Source organism: Acipenser ruthenus, chromosome 29 (assembly GCF_902713425.1).
Source record: "Acipenser ruthenus chromosome 29, fAciRut3.2 maternal haplotype, whole genome shotgun sequence".
Lineage (NCBI taxonomy): Eukaryota > Metazoa > Chordata > Actinopteri > Acipenseriformes > Acipenseridae > Acipenser > Acipenser ruthenus.
The window spans coordinates 4,691,828-4,711,024 of NC_081217.1; the positions used below are offsets into that span (position 1 = coordinate 4,691,828).

Below are 19,197 nucleotides of genomic sequence, written 5' to 3' on the forward strand. Positions count from 1 at the left end.
TCCTCCCTTTCACTGCAACAATTTTCCTAACGAGAGCACGGGGGAGAGGATGCAATCAGAGGACGCATGTTGCTGTAAGCTGCCCAGTTGAAGGCTCAGCCTCAGCGATCAAAGAAGCCCCGCTCAAACGGAGAGGAAGATCAAAGGCGGTGGCAGCAATGACGATCTGGCACACGCAAAAAGAACCTGCTGAAGTAAATGAAATACAGGACCTTCAATGCTTTCCACAAGGAAAGTGCCGCCCATTTTGGTGCAAGTTATGAATCCAGCTGCAATTCACCTTTACCATAACTACAATGGAAGAATTGGTATTCCTTTCCAACATCAGACAGAGTGCAGGAACATGCTTGCTATTTATTGAAGAGCTGGAAAATGTTCTATTAAAAAGACCAATTTGCCTTCATCTACCAGTTTTCACTGTGAAGTGTTCAAGTAACTTCTTAGCCACACTGTATATATTCCAAAACAACAAAAACCACACCTGTAGACAGTAGGGTATTATGCATCTCTACAGTGGTGTACACCACAATTTATTGCAAAATATAACCGCTCCTCCAAAGAGAAGCTAGCCTGAATTTGCAGTTCTACAAAAGAAAAGACAGCAACATGGGAATACTTAAATGAAAATACTTAAGAATGCACATAAAGCAAAGCATGTGTGTTTATATATATATAAAAAAAAAAATCCATTGCCACTAAAATATATTTTTTAAAAAGGCCAGAATCTTAATTCTTTTTATCTTTTTCACAATACTTACAATGGTTGAAAGGAGACAAACGATTACAGGTGCACAATATAGCTCCCTTTTCTACACATGTAGACATCCCTCATTTAAAGTTGTTCTTGCTGGTGTTGAACAATCATGGCTTTAATGTTCGTCCTGTTTAAAAACACCTGCTCTCCTTTGTTTTCCCTAGAATGCCCAGAAAACCTTGCCATATGTGTGCAAGTCGTATCCATGCTAGGATCTACATTCACACAATGTTGATTACAGGTAATCGTGCAGATATTAGTTACAGGTAATCGTGCAAAGATTTTAGGATTACAATTGATTGGAAAGCAGATTAAAATAGAACAGAATAGCTAGGAAGGTTAACTTCTGCCTGGTTAGAGCAAGGATGGATCCATATATAAAAAATGTCTATTAGGATTTAAAAGTAAAATACATTGGAACGGCTATTCTTACAAAAATATAAGTGGTAAGGTGATTTTTGCGTATATTAAAACACCAGAGGCATAGATTTCAGAATCTATTCTTCAAATCTACAAGTCATTCAGAGAATGAATTTACAAAGCTATGCTGTTTAAAATGACATTACATAAACTCTGTTTGTGCTATTTAACAGTGGAAAACACATTAAAAGGCTCTATAAACACTACGTAAACTTCTACAAGCAAGAGTAACTCATGCTGGAGAACAAGGTCCCTTTCTCTGGCAACATCCATTTTATTACTGTACAGTGCAAATGTACAAACAACTGCTTGTCAGGAAACATTTTACATTCACGAGAACAAGCAAGCATCATAAACACAACAGAAGAATAAAAAGGTTTGTCATTTGGTGCTTAAACTAGTAAAGCTGACTTTTTTCATCTTATTCTCAATGTTCTACCTATTGGTCCGATATACAACAATCATCTGTATTCCCTTTCTTTCAACTACTGTTTGAAATACATAAATATTATCTAAACAATAACACTGATAACGCTAACAGAATCATCAGTTACTAGTTATAGATATAAAAAAAAGTTACTAGTTATATATAAAATAAAAGTCTCTCGCTTTAATATGCACTTTCAATGAGAAAGATTAATAATCCATCAGTCTACTATGAATGAAACCCTAATAATTCTAGGGCAATGCTGTAGCCTCCTCAGTCCTGGGACCAAGTTTAAGAGAACACGAGATTTCGCTGTGAAACGCATTATTTGCTTTACATAAGACCATAAAAACATACAAAATATGAGACCAATATTTAGGACCCCGAATTACTGAATGGTCAGTGCTCTGTACATCCGTACCCAAGGGCTCTCTCTTTCTGGCTGACGGTAGCGCGTTCAATTTCAAATGTAAAATGTTCGGTGTACTGAACATTTACCATAAGTTAGATTTTTACAGTGTGTATAAAATAAGCTAAAAAAAGGTTTGTCTTCCTTGCAGTCTTTGGTAAACAAGGAAATTACATTCTGTATTTCAGGGGGGAAAAAAATAAAAATAATTCTGGCCTTTGTAAAAATGTCACAACCCATCAAATGACCAGGCTAGACAGAATACATTTAAATAAAAAAGGAATACACAGGCACTCTTGCACAATGTTACAAAAAAAAAAAAAAAAAAAAAAAAAAAAACACACAAATATTACAAAATATCTGATGAAATACAGGTATTTAAATTTAAACATATATTTGTAGTTTCCTTGTACAACAAAAACACATCCGCAACAGAAATAATGGACTTCATCAGAAAGGGGTGTGAAACTGGCAGGCGCTGAAGTTTTGTGGGGACAATTAGTTCTCTTTCTTCTCGGTCTCTTTTTCCTCCTTGGATTCAGGAGGGGTTTCTTCATACCTGGACGAGGAGCGAAACAAGTTTAAACATTCATGATTGTATTAATGCACACGCAAGTCTGTCCGGACGGGTTACTGAAGATGGGTCTGGATTAAGGTGACCATGCTTGCGCTCTGTTATCTCAACACATTCTTCTCATCACTCCGGTCCTTTTTCCTACCCTTAATTAGATTCAGTAGCCTTTCCACGGCCCCATTGTTCAGCCTTACATTTCTCTGAAGGTATAGCGGTTGCCATTTGATGGGTACATGTCAGAAAATGAATTCTGCATGGCAGGCAATACTTCAACTGCTGGGATATTTAGGTAGATCCCAATGCAATTACAAATTACAGTAAATCGTCACGTCTACCCAGTGGAAACTTCCCACATAAAACATGACCTTCAACCCCATTAACGGGGAAACTTTAAGATGTATTTACATTTTAGAACCTCAAAACAAAGCTGACAAGATTGGTTTGCTGGTACAATAGACCTCACGCCAATTTAAAATAACCTTTCCAAGCTTGCCCTGGTCTACAACTGCCTGCATGTATTTATGGAAGCAGGTTTCACAGGCAGCACACGGCTTTCAACAGCACTATTAATAGTAAACCTCCTGCTCTGCAGACTTTTGAGAGCGCATTAAATATTTCCACGCATTCTCCTTACTAGAAAGCCAATACAGTATCCCCATACAATACTGTACATGGTGATCATAAAGAAGAACGGATAGACAATGCATTGTAGTCAGTATTATACTAGAAACAACATACAGCAATAAGGGACTGCGTTTGAACTGCACATACTGTTCCAAAGTACACCTGTCCCATTTCCCTAAACTAAGGGAAGTTGTATTCTTTTACATAAATAGCAGCTGTGTGTGTGTGTGATGGGGGGACGGGGTGGGGGGACATGCCTTATGTAGGTATAACTTGTTTGGTGAATCTTGTTATTTGTGGAATAGGTGTTCATGTTTTACAGTGAATGTATGCCTTGTCTAGCAGGCTCCCCTCCACCCCATAACCTTGCGCACTGTGTACATTTTTAAAGAACAGTAAAGCGTTGCCCCAATTGGTCTCTGCTGGCTGCTTTGGTCAGGATGACAATGGAAGGCTGATTTGTTAGTTGTCATTTGGGAACTGCCAACTAGCTAGTTGACGTTATGAAAAGGTAGAGGGGAAATAACACGAAAATTAAAGTGGGAGGGAAGAACTTTGTTTTGAATACAAAAAAATAATGATGACATGAAGTAACGATCACTAGCCATTGCTTCACAGAAGAGCTACTAGATACGCCATAGAGGACAGCAGGGAAGACCTGAACTAAATTATTATAGCCATGCTGCAATTTCATAAAACTGGCTAGAGTCACCAAACAAGTATATGTATGTACTAAAGGAGCTTTGAAATAAAACACCCTTAACATTAAGTTCTGTAACATTTTGTTTAGCGACTCCAGCCCAATGTCTCCAGGGACAAGTTATAGCAGCGCTATAATACAGATTGAATCCAGGCCTAAGATCACAATGTGTCCTAGCAATTGGTAATAGAGGAAATGTACCTGACCAGCGAAATACGTCTGGCACTTTTCTGGCCGCTACATAGAGGTGGGGTTGTGGTGCCGGCGGCGGGGAGAGGAGGGTTTTTGCTGCATAGAGTTAGCGAGACTGGCAGGAGAGCCGGAGACAGTGGGGAAGTGGGTGAGCCTTGGAGTGTGCGGCAAGACCTCAGCAGAAGACTCATAGCTGAAGGAACGCGAACACAGCGAGAGAAGAACAAGGAGGAACACAGACCAGGGAGAAAGAAGGTACAAGGAAAAGGAAAGAAAGAAAGAACATTTCAGAGAGAGTGGAGTATATCAAGCCCATGACAGCACAGCTCGCCTTTCTCAAAACAAAAACAATATATATGTATATATTTTGAGGCTTAAGAAATGGATTTCTGGATTGTTATTTATTTGAAACAAATGCCTTATTTTAATAGCTAGGTTTACATCATTATGGGATTTTCAGATTTCTTTACTTACTATTATTGGCACCCAATAAATAAATAAATACATAAAAATCCCAGGGGGGGAGGCAGGATCACCAACTGTTGTGAAAATTTTCAAGGTGGTGCAAAGCAGATGAGGAATTGAAGACATCTACTTTAAACTGGAGGAAAGAAATACGTTCTGTACTTTCAGCAGCAGAGTGATCAGGGTTAGCCGGTGATTTTGGGTCCCAGGTGCTCAAGCAAGGTCACCATTTCCCTGTTGCTATGGCTGCCATCAGAGGAAGCAGACACGTTTTTGACACATGGGTGATCTAGAGAATGCAAACTCGCCTCCCCCCTCCACCACCACCACCTTGCAGCTGGGTGACTTGCTTGTCAGTATCAGCTCCAAACGAGATTCTGCATTATCTGTCAGACAGTTATCTGCTTTTCAAACGCTGTTTTGACTATTTCCCCTTTAATACTCTCTTTCTGGAGGGATATAATGTACACAGATTTTGACCCTGCAAGGAGCCGGATGGCAGGTTTTGGTGAAGGACAAGGTAACAATGCAACTGCAAGGGTGTCTGACCGCTGTATGCATTACTATTAATAATGCTCAACTTTAAACACTGGGGGAGCGGCGTGTGTGTGTGTGAGAGAGAGAGAGAGAGAGAGAGATAGAGAGACTAGGAGGAGGGGTGCTAACTGCTAAATAGGATTTATGCTTGCTGAAATATTTAGGACACACAGATGTTTCAAGCCTCCTGAGAGTCACAGGTGGTCGTCTGCGCTTATTTTAGCCGTGGTCTTATCAGCCACACTTGCAGTTGTCAGTACCACACCACATGCAAACGAGCTGGATGGGGGAGGGGGGGCAACAGCCCTGCCACCTGCCAATAGGTTTATGTATGTAGTTGTGGCTATTGATAGATATGACTGAACTGCAGCCAAATATAACTGCATATGGGCACGAACATCCACCACCTCACATTATATTAGAACATGCAGCAGAATTCTCGATTTGAAAATCCAATGTAGAATATTGTGTGTTTCACAGTATGTACGACTCACCTGAACATTTCAGTCAGTTCTCCCTTAACTAGAGCAACAAAGAAAGGCAGCCCAGTACAGGCTGGGACCAGGTATAGAAGGGCAGGCTAGAAAACAAGAACACATGCACAGGTAGTTATGCATTTCTTACAAGATCACAATTTGTAATGTAAAAGCAGGCAAACATTTGCCAAAAAGGTACAGTTAATCTGATTAGGGTGAAATCAAAAATAAGGGGAGCTGATACAAGCCACATAAGGAGATCTATTCAGATTCAAGTGCTTCACGAACACAGTTCCTAAATTTTCCACTTCTCTAGTAGAGTGAATGTTTAATAGTTCAACACAGTTACTCACCTGGGCGTGTTTAAAGGTGTGCATGACAAAGATAGTCAGACCCAGTCCAAAGATATAGGCAAGGAAACCAGTGTAAAAATAGGTACGGGAATTCTTATTCAAGCTACCAGAAAGAAAAAAAAACATCAATTATTCTCTAAACTGAAATCTTCAACACATACATCACACACTATTCTATATGTTTAAGAAGGTAAATGTAAGTTTTTGTATTGTACGCACACACTACAGTTCTAGGGGTATAAATCAAGTTTCGTTAGCAGTAAATGCATGTACATAAAATCAGCCTTACATAATGGCACTGCCAAGTTTCAGCACTATGCAAACCAGTTCAAAACTCACCTGACATCAAAACGCAGGAGCAATGCAATAAAGATACCTACAAAAGAAAGAAATCCATACAAATTAGAAGTCTTAGCTTTGAGCTGTGAACACAGCATTTAAGAATATGGATGATTAGATTGAGATCAGGGTTTTAACTGAATAATGCAAGTTCGTCCATATTAAAGTAGAACTCCTGGGTACATTTTGGCCTCTAATGGTCATGTTTAGACAGCCTACATTAAATCAGTATTCGTTGGGTGGGTTAAACCATCTGAAATTGTAGGGTCCTCTGCTGGACACATAGAGTAATGGCCCATTCATGGTAACAACTGACAGAGCAAGAGTGCCCTCTGGTGGAAGTATAGAACAACACAGCACAGTGCATGTAAAAAGCTTTGTCAAACAGGTCCTGATTGGGTCATTTTCCAGAATAGATTTTTGGAAGAGATTATAATAGAAAAGTAAAACATTAACCAAATTCCTTACTATTTTAACTTTTCATGCAAATACCTTCACAACACCTCAATTTAACAGCAGAACAAACAGCATGCCTGCACATAATCTGATAAACATTAACACCTACAAATTAGGGTTTAGTTTAGTTTGCTGGGACAGACAGCTCATGATGAAACATACCCGATTGTTTCAACAAAGAGAAGGTGTAGAAAGACATACCAGTCACAGCAGACTGCTAAAGGCATTCTAGGAAAAAGACCTCCATATAAAACACAGCACACCAGACCCATTCTTGGACCATATAGAATTTTTATATGACTTTATTTCCCTCTCATATAAGAGACTGAAACTATTAAACTATTTATAGTAAAGTTACTTAGTCCTGAAGAGTTAAACCGCTTTTTGTTTTAATGAGGCCAGAAATGATGATCAATTTCCAAATTACCTGGAATAACGATATCTCCGAGTCCCAGCATAGCAAAGTTATTGGCTGCAAGCCCCTTCTCCAAAATATCTTGAGGGAAAACCACTGTGAAGGGGAAAAAAAGCTTAAATTTGCTGTCTGAAATAATGTTATCACATAGAAGAGGACTGTACACCATTGTATCCCAAAATATAAATGTTTGAAAGACTTTGCATAAGTAAATAAGACAGGGTGTTTGCTATTTACTTGTTTGTCAAAAGGTGTTTAAGAGACCTGACATTTACACACAGTAAGGCAGAAATGAAAAAAGTCACATATTTGACTTTGGAAGATCTTTAAGAAACACAATTGATACAATACTGGGTAGTGGAGGTCAGAATGAATACAGAAATGTTAACCTGAACAAAAAAAGAATATACTGGCTACGCAATAAACGTTTGTAGCAAATTCCAGTGAATTGTTTGAGTGTTTAGCTGTGTGGTCTAATCTACTGGGCAGTAATGCAAAAGTCGACTGTATCAAATGCAGAGATAAGCCTGGACCAAGCTGTTCCCTGCAAAAAGAAAACTTCTGACATAGGCACATCTCATTCCAAGCCATGCTGTGGAAAGATAGCGCAGCACAACCCTTTGAAATCAACAGGGTCATCATGCTGAAGAAGCCTTACACTTAGTGCCTCGCTGCAGCACACAGGATGGGAGTGGATGTGTTAAACCAACCTAACAGTGTTTATCTAAACTCAAATCAGGACCTTCTCTGCAGCGTGGTGAAAGCAGGACACGTTTCTAAAAAACATTCAAAGAACTGCATTTCGAAACTGAAGAATAAAACCCAATACCCGATGTAATAAAAACAGCTGTTATTTTGGTGTTCGGTTTGGAAGAAAGCCTGAACAACTTACGTTTAATTGGGGCTTCAAAGGACTTGGCCACAGTCACCATAACATTGGTCCCAAATACCTGCAAAACATATCATTAATACCTCCTCTCGGTTTCAAAAGAAGGTCTATCTACTGAATAGGACATTTCTATTTGTAACCCTTGGAATCAACATTACAAAGCAGCCTCAAACTCCAGGAGTCCCTAGTATTATATCAGCTCCTTAAATAGTTTTACAAAATTGAATTAATTTCAACATACATCATTTCAACTGAATTTTTTCATAATTAAGGAATGGGGGAAAAAAAAGGATTTGCTAACAAATAGTGGGACGAACCAGACATTGCAATTTATCTGTTAACCCTTCGGCTGACTCATTCTGAAAGTGCACATCATTTTTGCAATGCCAAGCAGCAGATTGTAATTCAAAGCACCCTCATGTATAACCAATGTAGGTTATAAGAGTCATTTAAGCTGTGAAGAAGCACTTTGAAATAACCCTGCTCAGTATTATACAAGTAGTCAAGCTTACCCAGAACACATCATAGACAAAGAGTCCTCCCAACAGGATGCAGCCAGTGCTCACATTGTTGAGATGCAGCAGCTCAACTCCATTCAGAGCAAAAGCCAAACCGAAGAGATTGTTGGCAATCCAGTGCTGCAATAGAGAAGCAATCCAAACTTTAATCTGGGCATCCATGAACTGACCATCAGTCAAACTGCAGGACCTCAAGATATTAACCCAATCTTGCACTGTGTCAGGAAAGCAGGGCAACAGTGGAGGGTATCTGCACAGCGCAAAAGGAATTCATTTCCAGTGCTGCTCGGGTTTATTTTACTTTGATTGCAAACAATTTAGAGAATACCTTTAAGCACCACTTTAACATAAACTAGTGAGAATAAGCGTTCAAACTGAAATCAATTGCATTGCCGGATATATTGAACATATACATGTATTTAAATTTTGTAATAGTGGATGCGTCACTTTAGCTGAACCTACCTTCTTGAGAATGTACCAAACTCCAACCACACTACTGAAGCAAAGGCAGAAAAGGTCTTTGGTGTCAAATTCATAATTGACAATTTCTGCATAAAAAGAAATCAATAAAAGTCAATAAGGACTGTCATGTTAGCAGTGTAGCAAGTGACAGGTTTGTTAGATTATCCTGCATGTTAAACCTGGAAGTTATGAAAACAAACAAAGTAACAGCAAAGAGCATAACAAGGCCTGCCTATGTCATGCTTACCAGCCCATCAGTGCATCCTGCTAAAAGGTGCTGTTTGCCTGGCTTGCACCAATTAAGAAAACATACTTGACTGCAGTCTCAAGTTGCACATTTTCAAATTCATTTCCAGCAACAGATTTCACACCATGCATTTCTCATCAGTTAAGGGTGGCAAGTGGTGGCACAGGCTTGTTTTCATACAACATGAACCTCACCTTAAACCAACTGTAACCCAGCACACATTTTGAACGGCTGAAAATAGGACTTTAATTAAATTAAACGTTGATTTAGTCAATGGATACACACTGCACAGTAAACCCGACATTTAAAAAACAATTCTCGTACCCTCTTTGTTTTCCCCAGATCCCTGGGTAAAGAGCAGCTGGTACTGCTTATTGGGAAAGTTTTCAGGAAACAGTCTGTTCACGAATGGACTGAAACAGAAAAGGGTGGGCAGGATTACAGCGAGTCGAAAACAGACAAGCAAAAAATGATAATAGTTCAAGCAGGGCTTGATAACTCAATAACTACATCGAAGGCTGATCTAGGCAACCACTGTAAAATGTAGATGGTTCTTCATTTTTACATCAGTATCAGTTTTCCTAGTGTTACTATTTACTGAAAGCCAGCAAATTAAAAAAAGTAGGGCTGTGATTGCGGTCACTAACACAATACGTGTTGTGTCTGAAACCTAGAAGGCAGGAAGCAATTGGAAATATTCTTTAAAAAAGTAATTTAAGAAAACAAACTTCCTTTGAGTTCATTAAAAAGGGATTACAAGAGTGGAAAAGGAGTTTGGTTTCAGTATCACTTACCTGATAGTGTGTGACAGTGCTAAAATACCCAGCACAAAGAAGTACATCGATAACAGCATGTTTATGTATTCTTCAGAAAATATCTGAAGCAAGAGGATATTTAAGAGATGTGGTTAGTAAACGCAAGAACATCTCTACAATAACTTCAACTAGAAACTGTGAGCTTAGGCACACACCGATACAGTCCACACAATACCAAGAGAGAGAAAATGACATGCATGCTAAATATATCCAATCTAAATACATTCTATTATTTAGACTAGATTTGAACAGAAAAAACATTCTCCTCTTTATATGGAAACCAAAAAATGTAAATCAATATTAAAAAAGCAACATGCATTAGCTTCTCCACCCCAAATCCCCCAGAAAACTGCCTAAGTGGACAGTTTTGTCACTGCATACCCAGCGCTCCAGATAAGGTTTTGGGTCATTGAGTAAATATACTCTCCAATTTAGACACGGACTAAAATGCAACATTACCTTGAAGTCACGTATACTGCACATACTTTAAATCTCACTATTGGGGTATGCATTAACATTTGAACTGTAATGTTACTTTGAACTACTGTACAATAAAAACTTTCCTTTGCTTATTTTCCACCTGAAAAATACTAAAAAAAAAAAAAATTTCCCCCGGAGCTATTTAGTCCTGCCTTATTATTTTATTCCAGGAAGTTGCTCCTCTCGATGCAGTGAGCTACTGCGTTTACAGAGTCTCCTCCCTCTAGTACTAGGCTGTTAGTTTGTATAGTGGTTTTCTGTAACTCTTACTTTCTCAGTCTCTTGTGCTGTCCCTTTCCGAGTCGACAGACACACACCCTAAAAAATTAACAAAATAAAATGTCCAAAACAATTTTTTAAAAATGTACCGATAGTGCAAATAGAAACAATAATGTTTTATTCGTTATTGATCGCTTTGCTATAACAATATAAAAGCATCTCGCCTCTCTCCAAACACAGAATATTGTATTTATTATACAGATTTACCTTCCACAAATGTCATTGACAGATAGGTAAACTGGTAGGTTAGGGTGAGGGGGGACTAAGACGGCGGAGAGAAATCCTGAAAATTAAGAATCCAGGCGCTTATTCGCCAGTCACAAACACGCATTGCAGGCGAGTGAATTCAACGGCACGTTAATTTAAAACCCTGACTTATTGCTCACGTGTTTCTGGCAATTCCCAGGCAGGCTACGATTCGCTGTCTTGACATTTCTATGATCCATTCTCCAGCTACCGCATGCAGCATATTCACGACTGACCGTTGAGACCCCAGGAACCACCGAAGAACTAGCTTGATAGCATGCGAACTCAAGGTGTGCAGCAAAATTGCTAGGAGTATTCATTACGCATTTAAATACCATACGTAACTCATCACCAAGTACACAGCTTATCTGGAGCGCTGTGCACATCACTCAACCCCATCAGGGACTTACACATGAAAGGATTTCACAAACACCTACTTTGAAGAAGAGGTACAATCCAAAGAGGGTGCAGCTGGCAATGATGGGGAACCTGGCAGCATCACGGCTTGTAATCGTCTCCGGCATATCCGAGGAGTTCTGTGTAACAGATGGGGGGGGAGGGAGGGGGACACGTGACATATTCACATGTAACCGTTTGAAAATAAAAAGAAATGATGATCATGCCTCTGGCGACTATCCCTAGACATGGATTTATTCAATCAAGGGTTGTTTCCCCAGCGATCAACACATCTACCCTTATTAATTAGGCCAGCTCTATGTGATAATGAACCAACGATGGAAATTCAACATTGCAGACAACATGTTGGAGGGCTTGTCAGTATTCAAGAATACCCTTTTTTTAACACGTGTTAGATTTCTGCAATGTCTAAATTTGCAGCAAAAAAGCACAAAAAGGTGTCTGCCAATTTCACATATACCACCACATAAGACGCCAGAGTGTCCTGCTAAAGGTGTTTTTACACCAATCTGTCATTAGCCAGGTATGCACTAATTAAGAAAATACACTTGACTGAAGTCTCAAATTGAAAACTGTTTAAGAAATGTTTTTCTGTTGCTCAAGCCATGTATAGATAAGCCAGATATTAACTGGAAGGGCAAACTGCATGTGTGTTTAACAACAGATCAAAAATAAACACTGGTGGGGCACCCGAGTGGCGCATTCAGTAAAGATGCGTCCTATAGTCTGGACTTCGCGAGTTCGAGTCCAGGCTATTCCTTTGCCGACCGAGGACGGGCACTGCCAAAATTACGCTATAGTTGTATTCACTTAAGATAATGCAAATCTAATTGGCTATGCAAAATCATGTAAAGTTTTGAGTAAATATGACAGCAATAAGTGTAATGCATCTCTGCAGCTGCGGCACACTGTCCAGGGACTGCTGCAGAATTATTTCCATGTGAATAGTGTTAATGTAGTTTTCTTTCTCTCCTTTGGACAGTAGGGTGGTTGTTTTTTTTCCTCTCAATTTACCGTTATGTTTACACTGGAAATTCATCAGATTTTACACAAAACAAGGCGAAGGCATAGTGACGGCAGGAATATGAAAATTGTACAGTGCTATATTTAAATGCCAACGTATTTATCAAACGTGTCTTAAAACATCGGGGTTTGTTTGAATTAGTTTATTATACCATGCTCTAGAAAAAGATAACTTACTGTCCCTTTAAACTGTTACTGTGAGGGAAGTGTTTTTTTTTTTTTATTAATTTTTAAAAAGCATTTTAACTTGATAATGATCGTTCGTTAATCGTCGTTAGAATTTGCACGATATGTCAAAGTCAGGGTTCTGTTTACAACACTAGTTATTAGATAAAGCATCATTTATCACCTGTGCAGGCAATGGCGGGTACTGAATACGGTAGCTTACTGGCTACTTCTTTGGACATGTTGCATGTAATGCCTGTGTTGCCAATGCCAGTTCAATGTGAATTAGTTTATGTGGCGACACGCACTGATGTAGTTAAGTGATGCTGGCACAATGTGAATGCCTTTGAAACCACAAGGTACACCTGGGAACAGTCTTTAAAATGCACATCAGGCATGGCAATGAGAGTCCCATTGCATAGCACTTTCAGGAGACTTCTGATTTTACTAGCGATTTAATGACAGGACACCTCAGCTTGTTACCCTGTGGCTAATCAAGTTCGTAGTAAAACCTGGAATGAGTGAAACTGTTATGCAATATGAGTCTTATTTCAATCCCTGCATGTACACAATAAGCCTAAACAAAACCAAAGTGCTTTTGCATTTACTAGAATACCCAGTTTCAGTCCATCTTTCATCCAAAGCACCAAGATGACTATACAGTGAAGCGCCAGGTGGAATCTGGTACCAGCTAGTGATGACGTTTCCTTGACATTACCAAGACAACTGCTTCCTTCCTGGGCCAGTAGCTCTTTACACCAGAAACAATAATAACAATATAGTTTAGCCGTATTTTATAACCAACACGCATATTTAAGTATGTTTGTCTGCCTAAACGCGAGTACTATATCGTGCAAGGCCCGGTGCATTATGAAAACAAACACAATATCACATAGCATATGGCCGGTATGGATTACATTTGCTGCGTACTGCCACTGCAAAATCGGTGTTTTATGTTTTTTCAAACACAACTGAACGGGCGTGTTTACTTGACCGGTATAGCAAACAAAAACAAACAAAATAAATCAATAAATATATGACTTTAGTTACAATGCAATCTTTGTTGTTTGTTTGTTTGTTTGTTTTCTTACCTTGCCTTTTGCGCAGTTGACGGATCGAAGAGCTCCAAAAAAAATAGGCAGCAGGGCCATTAAGACCAGACTCCCGTAAGCCAACGCTGTACCCTCCGGTGTGGAGACGAACTTGGCTACCGTTGCATTAGTCGAGTCGGTACCGTTCGAGTCGGTGGCATTGAGGCTGTCAATCGCTGGCGATGCAGCCTCGCCGGGGAAAGCCGATCCCTGGTCAACTTCGGCCATTTCTGCGTGTGTTTCTCAGGTGCTACAGTGTTTGTTCGCGTTACGAGATACTTCCCCGGTCTGGATCCGTCAGAGTCTCTTCACTAAGGCCACGTTTCTTAACTCGCTCCTGGAACTGACGTCACTGCCGGGACAGTTTCATTCTTTGCCGGGGAGGACAGGAAGTGAGGTAAATCACAAAACACTCTCCATAACAACCTTATCTACCGAAAAGGCTTGCTTGCTTGCTTGCTCTCTCTTTTGTTGTTGTTGTTTCAATCTTCAGAAACAAAAGAAGACATCGTGTCTAGTACTAGTTTACATATATTCAAAATCCGCTGTGTAAATAGAGCACCATATATTATTACACGGGTTTTAAAATGCTTATTGGTTAGGTTATTGCACAGTGCCGTGCGTGTGTGATACATTAGGCAATTAAAACAAAATTAAGCAACAACATTCTAAAATTAATTCCCATATCCCTGTTTTTGGGGGTAATAAATACAACCAGTATGGACGTATTTAAGGGAGTCGGTGCTGCTGTAACAAATCACAAAGAGCGAGCATCGCTTACTGGACTCACGTGCGCCTGTGCGGCATCTTACAAAAAGGCAGATGCAATTGTAAGCCACTGTACCGCACCTTCGTGTTTTGCAATGCACCCCTAGCACGCTACTTACCTTGTGGGCATGGAAATAAGGCTCCCATTGCATAGCGGGGGTTTTACTATGAGTTTAATAAGGAACACACAAGCGTGTTGCATATACACTGCGGTTGATCAAGCTCATATTAAACCCTGGAATGGGTGAAACTGTTATGTAATAGGATGCTTATTCCCATCCCTGCTTGGACTACTTTGTAAACACTTTAATGAATATCAGTCTGTGTTTAAATCATTCAAAGCAGACTTAAAAAGCCACATGAGGCTGTGTGAAATGGGCCCATTTTTTGCTCAAGGGAAATGTGTTCCTTTTTTGAACAGCAGAGGGTGCTGTTGTCTACTAAGTTATTATACGCCAATGTGATGGATGCTTTCCTTGTGTATTGCACTTTTGGTGTTGTAGACATGCTGCTATTAAATTTGCATCACAATCCCTGTAATAGTGTTTAAAAGGTGGGTGCAGCACGGCAGACTGTGGGAGGCGGGCACCTGATGCAATACACACTTTTGTCTTTAATTAGGCTGACGTGTTAATTGGTGCAAATTTGGGTTGCTTTCTAATGCAGATTGCTGGTAACCTCTAGAAATGGTTTTCTTTCTAGCAACCATATAGGCAACTAAATGACTGAGACCCTGTACTCCAACCATGACTGCTGGATCCACAGAAGACAAGTCATTCACTTCCACTTCCTGGATGCATGCTAACTAGACATGTCTTTCCCATACTTGCTTCACCAGAACCCAGGCATTGTTGGGTTACCAGTCTGCTTATATTACCCCTTCTGAATCCATAAGTGAAGGACAGTGCATTAGGCAAAGACCTTCCCACCCAGGTCAGTCAGGTTTCTGCATTCACTCGTGTGACTTGATGCCACCAAGGACCACAATGAAATGTAGTACTTCAACTGACCAGCCGAGGCCTCTGTATACTTGAAAGTGAACATTCTGTGGATTATTGATACTGTAGGTACCACACGTCACAGCAATAAAATCCTCATGAGATAATGTTGCATCCCTTTACATTTTAAAAGCACACTTGTGGCCGCAGTGCCTGAAGTATCCTGTGTTTGGCACAGAGGTACCCTATCAATCTGGGTACTTTGGTAAATGAGGATAATAACAATTGATCTGTAGGCTGTCACAGATTTCAAATTGAATCACTAATTATGGAAACCAAACTATGCATGTAAAAAGAAAAAGAGCTATATATTTTAACTTAACATCAGTATGACCTCGTTTGATGAAGCTCAGTTATGACATGAAGTTTGTTTTCAAAAGATGATTGTATTCGGCTCCTTTTCCACTGAGTATCAAAACGGAGATTATGATTTTAATATACTGCTATTTTCATGCAAAATGTTACTTTGAATTCATTCTGACAGTCTTCAAACTTTTATTTTCTACAATTCAGTGTCATGCACACATAAAGAACTAAACACTACAAATCAAAGATGAATACTTTACCAATAAAACAAGTACCATACAAAACAATATGCTCAATAAAAGCTCATTTAAATACATCTCATACATACATACATACATACATACATACATACATACATACATACATACATGCATGCATACAAGCATGTAGGATTCATAGTGTATTACTGTATTTCCTTTCCTCAGCTTTACGTGAGAGAGGGAGTTCAGTTGACTCACACTGACATTGCTAATGAATTACACTTAACTAAATATTGTTTTAAATAAAGACATGACCTATGACCCCTGATATCATAAACCCATGTGGTATTTTAATCATTTTTTGCTGACCCTGTGACTTTTTAGGGTGGAATAATTTGGCTTCAGTTACATTGAGTCGCAACTTTTGTTTATTTTTAAAACGGCCAAGCATTCTCAATGTTGTCCATTATTGAAAGATAACTATCTATACTCCTTTTTAAAAACGTATTTAATCTTTAAGGAATGTAAGCAGAGGTTTAAAAGAAAATAAACATTCAAACACTAGTTCAATCTCATAGTTAGACAGCTCTGGTGGAATGGACCCCCCCCCCCCTTTAAGTAAAGGGCACTTTAATGCCAGTCTCTTCTGCTTTTTGCTGTATTTAGTTTTATTCCCTCATTACTGACTAATATGTAAGCTATTTAAGAAAGGCACTTGAGAGTGTATTTGAGAAGCATTCAAGATCCTCCATGCACACACACCAACGCCGGTCCGATGTCCTCCCAGAAATTGGTAGCTGATCATTATGTGATTTCTGCTAATAACAAACTAGTGGCCTCATTATTGTGTCTAATGATAATGATTATGTTGGAAAAGTGAGTTGTAATTAATCATTAAAGGATACTAGCTGAATTCTGCTTAAATGCTTGTTGTGGGCTCTCCTACACACAGAAATGCATACATACCGGTAATTTAGTTTCCTTACAGACCAAGTTTAACCAATTCAGTCAACACGGGCAATGTCTCTCTTGTTGATTTAATGAATATCAATTTGTGTTTAAACCATTCTAAACAGACTTTTAAAAAGTCTCAGTAAAGCTGTGTGAAATGGGACCGATTTTGCTCAAGGGAAATGTGATCCCTATAGGAGTAATACGCCACAGTGCCATGAGTGTGTGATACACTACATTGACGTTTCCCTTAAGGAACCCCAAGCTAAATAAGCAAGTTAAGTCAGTAACATTACATGCCCCCCATGAAACAACCTATGAAATAGTATGTTAGTTACTGTGACCCTTATCCACAGCACATACAGTTTCATCAAAATCGGACAAGTTGTTTCCGAGATATAGCTTTCAATTACTGATACAATAATCCTTTCAATACAGCTGAAGTAGCAGGAGCTGCACAGAGGATTAATGGTCAGAAAAGGTGTGTTTGTGTGTGTATTGGGGAGGGTGAAGCTGGGGGTGGAGGAGATGCACTTTGCCCTAATGCATGTGTGTGCAAATGTCCATGCAAATGAGCCAGACCGTCAGCTCACAGCTATTTTGAAAACCTTCTTCATTACACGACGATCTGCAGACTTCAATGAAGGCTATATCCAGGAAAACTAATAAATAAAAACAAACCCGAATTTCTGCTAATGTTAGTTGTTCCTCCGTCCCAGTAGAGGGCCAGTGAACCACAGTACGCTGGACGAGCATAAAAAGAATGGGACATTCTTTTTCTCTAATCTCATGCGAGAGAGTGTGGAGATCGAATTACACATCCTGCCGGTGACTGGGGGGAGGGAGTGTTTGAGTCATAGGGGTGTGGAAACAGTGCATTTGCTGCGTTCAGACTATTGCCAGCACAGCTAGACTTGCAATAGAGAAAACTCTCACGTAAGTTTTACTCGGACAATGTGAGGAAAATGAGTGAGACGAGGTAAGAAATTTCACCTTGAACGTTATTGTTATTGTTATTATTAATATTATTCATGGATCTGTGTTCTAAACATAACGTTGGGAAAATGCAACTTCTGGAAAAGTTTTTTTTGGAAACAGAATGCATTAAAAATCTAAATACACTTGTGAAAATTCATGGGATTTGAACAGCTACTGTAATTTACTGTACAGTATTTATTTTTAATGTTTGCAAGTTGTTTTATATGATCGCTGTGTTTAAATGTGCTCTCGACTGACACATGTTTATTTATCCATTTATCCGCTTTGCTTTTTGTTTATTGTAGTAATTCCCCAAGAAAGTTTGTAAATAGTTTTTTATTTAAAAAACAAACATTAAAATGGTTAAATATAATCGGCATTAAAATTAGTAGAGTATTGGTATTTTTATTGCGTTGGTGTTAATTAAATAAATATTTAAACTTTTTTTTAATGGTGATATTTCCACAAACATAGTCTCCAAAAAGACGAAGCCTTTTAATATTATTTTTGACTGTTCCTTTTTAAAGAGAACATATACTGATAGTCAATGTCTTGTAGGTTTGTGCAACAGGCCACATTCTAGTACAGGCATTGATTTAAGTTTGCTGCAGAAATCTGTTGCGTTGACCGTGGCATTAATATGCAGATAAAACAACCACGATGGTCGAATCTCCGTATTGTTTTCTGATCATTCATATACCCCTTGGAGGAAATATAAGGCAACATTACAATTCGTGTAAGTTTTAGATGGCGTGTCAATAACGACCTGCAACTGGGCATGGCAGGTCACGATTGGCATGTTATTAGACAGATGTAGTGTAGTTAAGTTTTATTTCAGCGTTTGTTAAGCATTCCACGCTCTGCTTGCCTAGTAGGTGTCAATTTGTAACTACCTGTACGGCATGTTGGCGAGACATTTACTCGGTCTGTGATTTAGTGTCTGAATGTTTGGTTGCTGCCCGCAGGCTGTTGTAGCAGCGGTGTGATTGGACACATTAGTCATATTTCTAAAGTGTCACAGGACACACTATTGCGTTTCAATGGATGGTCCCCACACCTCCACCAACCCCACGACTACTGTATGCTGCCTTTGTGCGCAACTGTATTGATTAATGTAGGTGACTATGCAAACAGTCAACAGAAACAAAGTCCAATAGAAAATATAGTTGCTTTTTAAGGAAGTTGGCCGTCATAAATTTTGCTTGACTGTTTTATTTAATTAA

General features: G+C 39.2%; 2 protein-coding genes across 4 annotated transcripts in view; one reads left to right on the top strand and one right to left on the bottom strand.

The window, feature by feature from the left end:
• Positions 1-496: 496 nt before the first annotated feature.
• On the bottom strand, positions 497-14,190 carry LOC117433553 (minor histocompatibility antigen H13-like). Of its 2 annotated transcripts, XM_034055880.3 has the most exons (13): positions 13,774-14,190; positions 11,515-11,613; positions 10,052-10,134; positions 9,582-9,670; positions 9,011-9,096; positions 8,543-8,668; positions 8,034-8,091; positions 7,154-7,237; positions 6,271-6,307; positions 5,932-6,034; positions 5,597-5,682; positions 4,110-4,293; positions 497-2,569 (listed from the first exon to the last, which is right to left on the bottom strand). In XM_034055880.3, the coding sequence occupies exons 1-12, from the start codon at positions 13,999-14,001 to the stop codon at positions 4,146-4,148; spliced, it is 1,227 nt and encodes a 408-aa protein (XP_033911771.3). In that variant the 5' UTR covers positions 14,002-14,190; the 3' UTR covers positions 497-2,569; positions 4,110-4,145. The 2 variants fall into 2 exon arrangements, with proteins under 2 accessions (XP_033911771.3, XP_033911781.3); XM_034055890.3 differs by lacking the exon at positions 4,110-4,293 and having other exon boundaries at positions 13,774-14,174.
• Positions 14,191-17,618: 3,428 nt separating this feature from the next.
• The window catches only part of LOC117432456 (rho GTPase-activating protein 39-like), a 47,865-nt gene continuing 46,286 nt past the window's right edge, over positions 17,619-19,197 (top strand). Inside the window, exon 1 of one of the 2 annotated variants that reach the window (XM_059003669.1) lies at positions 17,619-17,975. In XM_059003669.1, the coding sequence (XP_058859652.1) occupies positions 17,962-17,975 (14 nt within the window). In that variant the 5' untranslated portion in view covers positions 17,619-17,961. The remainder of the gene's footprint in view (positions 17,976-19,197) is intronic. The other variant, XM_059003670.1, reaches the window with a different exon arrangement.